The sequence below is a fragment of the Berghia stephanieae genome, chromosome 15 (assembly GCF_034508935.2).
Source record: "Berghia stephanieae isolate SIO BIC M18660-M18661 chromosome 15, UCSD_Bste_1.3, whole genome shotgun sequence".
NCBI classification, from domain to species: domain Eukaryota; kingdom Metazoa; phylum Mollusca; class Gastropoda; order Nudibranchia; family Aeolidiidae; genus Berghia; species Berghia stephanieae.
Window position 1 is genome coordinate 9,842,449 of NC_088374.1, and position 12,576 is coordinate 9,855,024.

Genomic DNA, 12,576 nt, shown 5'->3' on the forward strand with positions numbered 1-12,576 from the left:
ACGGTTCAGGATCAAAACCCTTCTTCAGCCAACTAAAAAAAAACAAACCAAAACAATAAAAATATAAATGCATGACTACGATTCCATATCGACTACTAAATATGTCCTACGTCCTCTCCAAGATTTTTCTTCAACAGAGGGGTAAGAAAACTTACGATTCAATTTTGAATGCATTTTGTGCTTCTAGGGGCATCGTGGCTCAGCGGTACGGTCTTTATTTCTTACCCAAAAGGTACCGAGTTCGACTGCCCGCCTTTGTTGTGTGGCCTTGAGCAAGTAACCTCGCCCTAGCTCACTTTGCGGCGCTGCACTGTGGCTGACGCCTGGTTTATTCCAGGCTTCTCTTGGAATAGACCTAAAAGATAAATTTCCCCTTGAGGATGAATAAAGGGAATTGTATTTTATTTATCATTTATTTTATACTGTCTATCTAAACCGAAATTCTGAGAGTACCATGGACCAGAAAGAAATCAGACATTCTGGTTCTTGTCGATGCGGGTCACGGGTCCAGAGAGCTGTTGGCAGAAGTTGGAATGGGAATGCTGGGCGCGTAAGGGGACACAACGCCATGCAGAGGTCAGTGCTGAAGGGAAGTGTAGCTGGCGGAGAGGCGCGGGTCGGGTCGGGAAGGTCCTGGATGGGAAATGTGGGGGCAACGTCTGGCAAAAGGATAGTCGACTGCTCGGTAACGGCCCTTGAGCGTGAAGAATGGCGTTCCATGACATTCAACCTCTGTTGGGAGGCAACACTCCGGTAAGATAAGGTAATGACTATTGAGCGTGAAGAATGGCGTTCCATGACATTCAACCTCTGTTGGGAGACAAAAGTCCGATAAGATAAAGTAATGGCCCTTGAGTTTGAGCGTGAAGAATGGCTTTCCGTGACATTCAACCTCTGTTGGGAGACACAACTCCGGTAAGGTAAGGTAATGGCCCTTGTGCGTGGAAAATGGCGTTCCATGACATTCAACTTCAGTAGGGAGACGGAACTCCGGTAAGATGTAAGGTAAACTGAAATAAAACGCCTCGAGTTGTCAAAATGTCCAAAATCAATGAGTTGAAGTAAGCCTCAGAATTGAGACTTTTTTTGACAGCTCCAGGGTTAATATAATCCATTGAATGTTGGGTAAAATATTTTGTGGGTAACATGAAAAAGATGGGGGTGGGTGGGGGAGTCCCGATAGCTCAGTTGGTAGAGCACTCACTTCACAATCAAAGGGACCTAAGAGCGATCCCTGGTGCAGTCGAGATTTATTTCTGACCTCCCCCCCCCCCTGTCCACTCAGCAGTGATTGGGTAGCTGGATCTGTTAGATCTGACGGAAAGTACTTTGCGATAGACTAGCGTCCTATCCAAAGGGCAGAAAGCAATTGCTCTTGTCCGTTTCACGCTCTAGAAACCGGGATAAACTCCTGCTCCATGAGCCTAATGGCTCTTAAGGACTACAAAAAAAAAAAAAAAAAAAAAGATGAGTAACTTCTCTTCAAAATGTAGCAGTATTAACTCACTCAAACCTAACACAGACTAAATCCGTAGTTTACCCAGGTTACTATGACCTCATGCCTATTTATTACATTTTTCTGAGACAAATTATAGGCGTACTGTCAAAGTTAATGCTTTTATTTTTTTACATGTTAATGGTAGTTGAATAAAACTATCTTTGAACATGCATATTTTAATACTTTTTTCCAATTTTGAAAAGTAGCAAAAATATCTAGGATTGAGTGAGTCAAAAGTGTAGTCCTTTGTGCGGCTATGTAAGTCTTATGTATGACACTCGCTTTCGGATCGGAAGGTCCTGGCCTGTCCTGGGTTCGAGCCTCGCTCGGGGCATAGTTGAGTCCTGGAAAAGGCTCTTTACTCACATTATTTCACCGTACTCAGGTGTAAAATGAGTTCTTGGCCGTTAATAATGTTGTCTCTGTAGGAAAAAAAAATTGTAATATCGGCCCCTAGCAAGCGTCATGTTTCGTTTAGATGGTCAGGGAGTCCTTGTAAAGTGCTTTGTACACGTTGAATGGACATTGCGGTATAAAAGAGATCAAGTTTGTTTTGTATGATAAAGATATAAAAATATGTATAAAACAGTGCCAGACAAAGCAAAAATGAAAAATACACTTTCTTGTATTGTATATTTCTTGCTTGCTTTTTTTTGGCACTGTTTCATAACCACCTTTTCAAAGGTAGGTTTGCTTTGTAAACTTCAAAAATAGAAAAAAAAAGCCAAATTCTGTTCATTTTGATTTTAAACAGTTTTATTCATAAGGTCCTACGTGCACATATTAGCAGGTCTGATCACCGAATACAACTTTTATGGGCCTGTTTTAACAATGTTGGAAAATATTTTGCATTGGTTTGAGAGTACATATTATTTCCATTTCAACAATAAAACCTTAACAATATGGGCGATCAGGCCTGAAAATTATGACACGTTGATCAGGTCCAATCAATCTAACACAATACAAGAATGACATGAATGGTCATTTGATATAGGTACACGTCGTCCTGTGTAAGTTCTAATTGTCCTCCTTGAGTGGGTTGTCGAAAGATGTTGCACCTGATGGGCCCCGTCCCCTCTTGAAGTGTAAGATGAGGAAGACGATGACAAAGCCAATGAGAAACCCTCCCAGCAGCGTTCCTATGGCCAGTCCTACAACTGTGCCTAGAAGATAAGAACATTAAAAAAATCTCCCTTAAAAAAGTTGTTAATTGATTAGTAACATAAGTAGTCTTTTGGAGCCATTACCATCCCCCCCCCCCCCCCCCCCCCCAAAGAAAAAGACAACAAAAAACAAAACAAAAAAATAACATTAAAAAAAAGAAAGCAAAAACAAAAACAAAAAAACAAAAAAAAAATAAACAAAAAAAAAAAAACCACAAAAAAACAACAACAAATAAACAAAAACAAAACAAAACAAAACAAAACAAAAAAAAAGCAACACAATACAATACAACGAACAAACTAAAAGATATAATCCAAACAAAACAAAGAAAATTAAAAGTTGAGCTTTTATATAGTGCAATATCCACTAAACGTGCTCAAAGCGATTCACAAAGGGTCCCTGACCAACAGCAACACGAAACATATAGATATGTGCTCTTGGCTAAGAAGCTCACAACATTGCCATCCGGAAATATAACAGACCAATACACAAAACTATGGGTCACCTTAAACGTTTATAGTTTGGTTAATACAATTTAGTGAGAATTACTCATAAACGCGGATGGCAAAAAACAATAACAAAGACCCGAGTGACGTCAACTTCATTCTATCTATAGAACAAGATATGACGCCAGTTATGCGATAAAACATTTTTTTTTCCGACGGTCAACTCACTCAGGTATTTGTTATTGTTTTTTTTTTTTTTTGCCATCCATCCATCATCATCATCATCATCATCATCATCATCATCATCATCATCATCATCATCATCATCATCATCATCATCATCATCATCATCCAATTTCATCACCTTCACCAACACCACCACCACCAACATCAACACATCATACCTGTTTGAAATCCTTTAGTCCCGTCGTAAACATTGACCCTCGTGATGTGGTCCTCCGACGTTTGACGCTTTTTTCTCTTACCTTGAGTCAAAGGAGGCAATGACCTGCTATGGAAGTAAGAATATGACCTCACATACAAGCTCTTAAAACCCTGGGATCAAAGTGAAGAGAAAAATCAATATGAATTTTTATCCAAAAACAAAATAAAAGCACCAAATAATTTTTTGTCAAAATGGTCGTTTATTTTAGATTTTCGAGTCCAAAATGCAATAGACCTGTAGACCTGCCATCTTAAATAATTTAAAATTCGTGATTTTTTGTCATGGCAGTTTTTTGCATCGCTTGCGGCCGCAAAAAATGGCAACAAATCACTGATTTCCCGCAAAATTTGTAATTTTTTCTAATTTTTGCAAATTTTCGAGATTTTGCAAGAAAAAAAAAAAGAAATTTTAAAAATATGGCGGGGACCAGTGATGATAATCTTTCGCGGAATTCTGGGATTTTGGGATTTTTTCATAAATGTTCCATTGTTTTTGTCATGTCAAACATTTTCTGCTAAGTGGTACTTCAGGGGGGAAAAAACAATATGCCTTCTATCATTTTTTGACCCATCTGTTCAGTTGCATGAATTTTGGTGACACTCCTTTATTTATGACGTTAGTCTAGACACACTGGCGCCAAATGTCAAAAAGTAGCACAAGACACATGGTGGCCATGGATGAGAAGATGATCGAAAGGGAAGGGGTTGGAGCAAATGGGTGTAAATATTTGTGTACTTTTTATCTGTAGCATGATAGTCCATTTTGCGATTTTATAAGTTTTATAAGCGTGTCTTTTTTATTTTCTTCCTTTTTAATTTTTGTTTGTTTTTGTTTTTGTTTGATTGTTCTGAATTTGTTAATAGAATTCATTACAACGTGTATCTAATTATAAAACAATTTTTAAAAAAATCAATTCATCAATTCTCTCTCTCTCTCTCTCTCTCTCTCTCTCTCTCTCTCTCTCTCTCTCTCTCTCTCTCTCTCTCTCTCTCTCTATCAATTGGTAATAGAGAGATACGCTGATCGATTTAAGAAATGGTTGTTTAAAGGCTAGTTTAAATTTGCTCTACAGATGGAATATGTTTTGCAATTGGATAAAGTTTCTTATTTATAAGCTGCATCATCACAAGGTTGCAATAATACAGACACGAGTCGGGCTTGTTATGTAAAAACAAATACCTCCTGGTCTTTTAGCCAAAAGTTTATCACAATCTCTTGATTTAGTGGGCAGCATTATAGGCCTCTAAAATGTTTAATTGGAAAGGACAACATTAAATTATATTTGCAAAAGGTCAGGATGTGTCTAATGATCAGAAGTGCTTTAGGACTAGACTAATAATATTAAATAACTATGAATAGCTATGTTATATTTGCATTAGATTTGGGCTTTACTGACGGGCCGGTTGATTTTCCTCCTTTTTGACAAATTGTCATTATCATTACTGGGAGACCTGTGTTTGTGTCAGGATGAAACATTTAGATAATCTCAAAATAAGTACACTGGTAGCGTGTTCTTCCTTTTTCTTGGGTACTTTAATTGTAATTCTTGAACTTTTTTACTAGATCCCATTTTCTTCCTTTATACTGGCGCTGATATGACCTTACATTTGTTGCAAGCGCCGTGAAACCCTTAAAAACAAACGAATACCTTATTCTTTCATGAACTAATTATGGGTTTTTAGGAAAATGAATCGCAAATTTTTGCAAAATTTTTGCAAATTTTTTGCAAATTTTGCTGTTTTTAGCTTGCAAAATTTGGGATTTTTTTTTGTGTGCAAAAAACCGCCATGCCAGAATTTTAATGAGATAGAAGTAGTAGTTGCGATTTTTACTTTAACAACAATGTCAACAATTTACCATCACAAGTTTAAATAACACTTCAAAATCTTTAAAACTATGCAATCTGGCATCAACTTTCATTTTCAATAAGTTTTAATGACTTAGAGATACTCACGAAATTCTGAAATTGGAGCCAAAATTAATGTACTTATTTGTCCATGGGACATAATCATCGTTAAGATATGTCCCGATTGGTTGAATGCAACCACGTGAGATGTAACTGTGTTATTTCGAGTCGGTGTTGCCAAATTGGCGGATTTTAGATGGTTTGTATACCATTTGAAAAGCATAACACTCAAGTCTAATTATTTCTTCTTTTTTCCGCCTAAACTGACTTTTAGAGAGTTTTGAGGCTGAAATGAATCCATCGCATGATGTGAATTTGGGGGAGTATCACCCTTGAATCGTCATTCCTTTAAATAGAAATAGCTGTGTGTACAGTTGTATATAGGTGAGTGGCGTTTATGAACATCATTTTTTTTCTGAGACAATATACATTGTTGATTATAAATGTGTTTTAATAAAATGGCGGATTTTTCGGCGTTTTTGGACAAATGTCGCAGATGAAGTCAGATAAAGTTGGTGGATTTTGGCAGAGTTCTGTAATAAAGTTGGCGGAAATTTTGCAAAGGTACCTGGCAACAATGCTTCGAGTCAGTTTCTGTGCTGATGAGTCCGTGAACAAGCCAATTTTCAGTTGACAATAGACATGATATAATTAATCGTGGTAAGATAATATTTAATTCGATTTTACAGTTGACAATAGATATGGTATAATTAATAGTGGTAAAAACATATTTAATTCGATTTTACTGTTGGTAATCGCTGTGATAAAATATCATGATGATGATGATGATGATGATGATGATGATGATGATCATCATCATCATCATCATCATCATCATCATCATCATCATCATTATCATCATCATCATCATCATGAGTAATGAAGCTCGTGGCTTGTACTTTTGAGCACGTTGCAGGTCAGCTGTCTCCACGAATCACAATCCTCTGCGGGGCGCTTGAATTCTGCGTTGCTTTTAAAAATTACTTTTGGCCATACTTAGATTATCTAAATATGTCATTCTTTGTCCTCCTCTAGATCTCTTTCCTTCGATCATCCCAGATGTTACCAACTTTTCTATTCCGTCTCTTCTCCACACGTCCCAGAAACTGTAGCTGCTTTTTTCTGATGGTATTGATCAATATTCTTTCCTTTCGCACCTTTGCCAACACTTCTTCGTTCGTACCCTGATGATATATTTGTGCTTTCTATCCATGACAAAGAATAAAACCAATGAATTATTTATTCGACTAATTTTAATAAAATATATGATAACCGATATAATTTTCAAAAGTGTATGCATTGTATGTTGAATGAGTAGACCAGACTATAGTAAAAAAAAAAACACCAAAAAAACAAAAAAAACAAAAACAAACAAACAAATCAAAACCCCCCCCCCCCCTTCCCCCCAAAACATCCATATTTAATAGCTTGCCACTTGCCAGGCTTATGACAGAGGTAAGGGAGGAATTTATCGAAAGGATGTAGATGTGTTGCTTTCATTACTCATGATGAAGATGACGATGATGATATGATGATGATGATGATGATGATGATGATGATGATGATGATGATGATGATGATGATGATGATGATGATGATGATGTTCCTGCTGCTGCTGCTGCTGCTGCTGCTGCTGCTGATGATGATGATGATGATGATGATGATGATGATGATGATGATGATGAGAACAAAGATGATGATGATGATGATGATGATGATGATGATGATGATGATGATGATGATGATGATGATGATGATGATGATGATGATTACGAAAATGAAAACTCAAACCTACATCATCCCCAAACCCAGGGTCATTCAGAAGGATATTGAAGTCCCCAGTATCGATGGAAGAGTTGAGGTGGGCCATGGCCCCGTCAAGGTCAGGTTCTGAGACGGGGTGAGCGACGTCACCGGTTATCCCCGCCTTGACTAGTAAGGTGAAGGTCACGATGGTGATGATGATGATGATGATGATGATGATCATAATGATGATGATGATGATGATGATGATTATGATGATGATGATGATGATGATGATGATGATGATGATGATGACGATGATGATGATGATGATGGTGGTGGTGATGATGATGAGAACGAAGATGATGGTGATGATGGTGATGCTGATTACGAAAACGAAGACTCAAACCTACATCATCCCCAAACCCAGGGTCATTCAGAAGGATATTGAAGTCCCCAGTATCGATGGAAGAGTTGAGGTGGGCCATGGCCCCGTCAAGGTCAGGTTCTGAGACGGGGTGAGCGACGTCACCGGTTATCCCCGCCTTGTCTAGCAAGGTGAAGGTCACGAGAAGACCCGTGCTGTTAAAATCCACCTAGATGACCGAAATAGAAAGTTGATCTTGTTCATTGAATAGGGATACCACTCTTTTAATGATTAGTTCTTACTAAATTCTATCAATCAGACTATAGATAGTATAGTATGCGCTTGACTAAGAAACTCACAACATTGCCATCCGGAAGTATAACGGACCAACACACAAAACCATGGGTAACCTTGAACGTTTATAGTCTGGTTAACTCGCTTAACCCTAGCACCGATTATATCCGTTGTTTACCCGGGTTACTTTTACCCCATGCCTATTTATTACATTTTTCTGAGACAAATTATAGGCGCAGTATCAAAGCAAATGTTTTTAGTTAATGATAGTTGACTTTTTCCAATTTTGAAAAGTAGCAAAAATTGAGTGAGTTAATACAGTTTAGTAAAAATTAATCATAAACAAGGATGGCAAAAAACAAAAACAACCCCCTCCCCCCAAAAAAAAATAAAAATAAAAAAATAAAAAAACCCAACAAAACAATACAAAGTGTGTCAACTTCGTTCTATTTATTATAAATCAGTAGATTGTTTTACCAATCAAAGTCATGATACTCACCCCAACGTTCGTGACTCTGATAGGCGATACGTAGGCGTAGGCTGTCACTGAAATGACGACTAATCTTTTGAAAATCTGTGGAGATGATGGAAGGTGGGGATGAGACATAAAAGATAAAGTATTTTTCTGCAGATGGTATATATATATATATATATATATATATATATATAATATATATATATATATATATATATATATATATATATATATATATTTTATATATATATATATATATATATATATATATATATATATTATATATATATATATATATATATATATATATATATATATATATATATATATATATATATATATATATATATATATAATATAATGTTGCTTAGAGCTAATATAAAAATATAAATGGAGTCACTCACCTATATGGCCGAATGGCCGAAACACATATTTCTATGGTCTCCATCCACGTCGTTAGTCGGTATATATATATATATATATATATATATATATATATATATATATATATAATATATATATATGTATATATATATATATATATATATATATATATATATATATATATATATATATATCAAGATATGAAGTGAGTAGAAAAGTGCCAGAAGACAATAGAGAATAAACATTTTTTTCGCGGCGGTGGTGGGGTTTGAACCTGCGACCTTATTGGTACGACAACTCCGCCTGGCAGGTGAGAGCGTGGCTCTACCGTGTGAGCTATCCACGAACACCAAAAATATTCGTTTCAAACCCAAAGTCATTTCTAGATCCCTCTCTCACCCACTTCTTGAGATCGCCGATTCGTTCACCACCATCGCGAAGTAATTTTGACCAGCAGTTAAGCTTAATAGCCAATATTCTCATCACAAACATATAACATAGAAACGATTGAGACATTGAGTATGCTCCGGTGTATGGGGTGAATTTTTAATTCAGAAAAGTGAGTGGAGCAGGCACTTATGTTGGTAACAACAAGATATGAAGTGAGTAGAAAAGTGCCAGAAGACAATAGAGAATAAAAAATTTTTTCGCGGCGGTGGTGGGGTTTGAACCTGCGACCTTATTGGTACGACAACTCCGCCTGGCAGGTGAGAGCGTGGCTCTACCGTGTGAGCTATCCACGAACACCAAAAATATTCGTTTCAAACCCAAAGTCATTTCTAGATCCCTCTCTCACCCACTTCTTGAGATCGCCGATTCGTTCACCACCATCGCGAAGTAGTTTTGACCAGCAGTTAAGCTTAATAGCCAATATTCTCATCACAAACATATAATATAGAAACGATTGAGACATTGAGTATGCTCCGGTGTATGGGGTGAATTTTTAATTCAGAAAAGTGAGTGGAGCAGGCACTTATGTTGGTAACAACAAGATATGAAGTGAGTAGAAAAGTGCCAGAAGACAATAGAGAATAAAAATTTTTTTCGCGGCGGTGGTGGGTTTGAACCTGCGACCTTATTGGTACGACAACTCCGCCTGGCAGGTGAGAGCGTGGCTCTACCGTGTGAGCTATCCACGAACACCAAAAATATTCGTTTCAAACCCAAAGTCATTTCTAGATCCCTCTCTCACCCACTTCTTGAGATCGCCGATTCGTTCACCACCATCGCGAAGTAATTTTGACCAGCAGTTAAGCTTAATAGCCAATATTCTCATCACAAACATATAACATAGAAACGATTGAGACATTGAGTATGCTCCGGTGTATGGGGTGAATTTTTAATTCAGAAAAGTGAGTGGAGCAGGCACTTATGTTGGTAACAACAAGATATGAAGTGAGTAGAAAAGTGCCAGAAGACAATAGAGAATAAAAAATTTTTTCGCGGCGGTGGTGGGATTTGAACCTGCGACCTTATTGGTACGACAACTCCGCCTGGCAGGTGAGAGCGTGGCTCTACCGTGTGAGCTATCCACGAACACCAAAAATATTCGTTTCAAACCCAAAGTCATTTCTAGATCCCTCTCTCACCCACTTCTTGAGATCGCCGATTCGTTCACCACCATCGCGAAGTAATTTTGACCAGCAGTTAAGCTTAATAGCCAATATTCTCATCACAAACATATAACATAGAAACGATTGAGACATTGAGTATGCTCCGGTGTATGGGGTGAATTTTTAATTCAGAAAAGTGAGTGGAGCAGGCACTTATGTTGGTAACAACAAGATATGAAGTGAGTAGAAAAGTGCCAGAAGACAATAGTGGGTGAGAGAGGGATCTAGAAATGACTTTGGGTTTGAAACGAATATTTTTGGTGTTCGTGGATAGCTCACACGGTAGAGCCACGCTCTCACCTGCCAGGCGGAGTTGTCGTACCAATAAGGTCGCAGGTTCAAACCCCCCACCGCCGCGAAAAAATTTTTTATTCTCTATTGTCTTCTGGCACTTTTCTACTCACTTCATATCTTGTTGTTACCAACATAAGTGCCTGCTCCACTCACTTTTCTGAATTAAAAATTCACCCCATACACCGGAGCATACTCAATGTCTCAATCGTTTCTATGTTATATGTTTGTGATGAGAATATTGGCTATTAAGCTTAACTGCTGGTCAAAATTACTTCGCGATGGTGGTGAACGAATCGGCGATCTCAAGAAGTGGGTGAGAGAGGGATCTAGAAATGACTTTGGGTTTGAAACGAATATTTTTGGTGTTCGTGGATAGCTCACACGGTAGAGCCACGCTCTCACCTGCCAGGCGGAGTTGTCGTACCAATAAGGTCGCAGGTTCAAACCCCACCACCGCCGCGAAAAAATTTTTTATTCTCTATTGTCTTCTGGCACTTTTCTACTCACTTCATATCTTGTTGTTACCAACATAAGTGCCTGCTCCACTCACTTTTCTATATATATATATATATATATATATATATATATATATATATATATATATATATATATATATATATACCCAAGCCCGAAACGTCAATTTTATCTGTTTTCGTATTTTACATTGAAGCTTATATTCAATTTCACATGGTTATATTATATTTCTTCGAGCTTCGAGCAGCACCATTTACATTAGGAAAAGGATGAGGAGAGACTTACCACCAAATTGGTAAAGATGAGGTCCTTGTTCGAGCTAGAAACGACCAATACATAATCAGTTTTCTTGCTGGGAGGAAAACAAGAAGACACATCGTAGTTGTGGAAGGTAGATTGGCGTTCGTCGAAATCGTAGAAGTTGTAAATCTCCAGGATTGGAGGCTGAAATCATTGATAAGAATAGGAATAGGATTCAATAGTCTGATGTCACGTCCGCCCAACAACGAGCAGTTTAGTTCTAAACAAAGATATTCGGTACTTCAAGCTGGCTAGAACTTTTTCATACGTCATATTATCATAATGTATAAAAGTTTTAAAATGATCAGATTTGTAATGTTTTTCTCCTCTGGATACAATTTTAAGCTCGTTGAAGAAGTATTTCATATGGCTATCCGCCATTGTTCCTATAGTTTAGAACCAGTTACTACGTTACTATGAGTCATTACGAGGGAAGTGACGTCACGACTTTTGAAGCCTATTGGATTCAATAGTCTGATGTCAAGTCGCCCAGCAACAGCGAGCAGCGTGGTTCTAAACAAAGAAAATTGATACTTTTTTTTTCATGCTGGCTAGAACTTTTCGTATGTCATGTGATCAGAATGTATAAAAGTCAAAACATGATCATATTTATTATGTTTTTCTCCTCTGGATACAATTTTATGCTCGTCGGAGAAATATTTCAAAAGGGCGTCTGCCATTATTCCGATAGTTTAGAGCCAGTTACTATGTTACCATGCGTCATTACGAGGGAAGTGACGTCACGACTGTTGAAGCCTATCGTATATCTTCAAAATTGGAGGCTGAGATCGTTGATAAGAATAATATTTGTAATAGTTGTAAATCTCACAGATTGGAAGCTGAAATTATAGGTAAGAATGGTAATTGTAAACGTTGTAAATCTTCAAAACTGGGTTTGAAAAAATATCTAGAAATACGTGTAGTAATTTTAAAAGATGTAAATCTTCAAAATTGGGTGTTAGAAATGTAGTTCGGTATAGCAATGGTAAATGTTGTAAATCTCCAAAAAATAGATAGGAATAGTCATTTTGAAAGTTGTAAATCTCCAAAATTGGGAAATGTATATAATATATAGCTGTCCCTGCAGTTTTTCGCGGCCGGAAATTTCACCCCTGACCGCAAATTTTTATTTGGCCGCAAAATGCCGCAATTTTCGACGTTTTTAGGCTAAAT

At 37.3% G+C, this 12,576-nt stretch overlaps 1 protein-coding gene across 1 annotated transcript in view; it reads right to left on the reverse strand.

The window, feature by feature from the left end:
- Positions 1 to 2,236: 2,236 nt before the first annotated feature.
- LOC144960492 (uncharacterized) overlaps positions 2,237 to 12,576 on the reverse strand; it is a 35,357-nt gene continuing 25,017 nt past the window's right edge. Inside the window, exons 13-17 of the mRNA XM_078893649.1 lie at positions 11,389 to 11,547; positions 8,363 to 8,437; positions 7,616 to 7,798; positions 3,513 to 3,663; positions 2,237 to 2,661 (exon numbers count right to left, since the gene is read on the reverse strand). Of these exons, the coding sequence (XP_078749775.1) occupies positions 2,516 to 2,661; positions 3,513 to 3,663; positions 7,616 to 7,798; positions 8,363 to 8,437; positions 11,389 to 11,547 (714 nt within the window). The 3' untranslated portion in view covers positions 2,237 to 2,515. The remainder of the gene's footprint in view (positions 2,662 to 3,512; positions 3,664 to 7,615; positions 7,799 to 8,362; positions 8,438 to 11,388; positions 11,548 to 12,576) is intronic.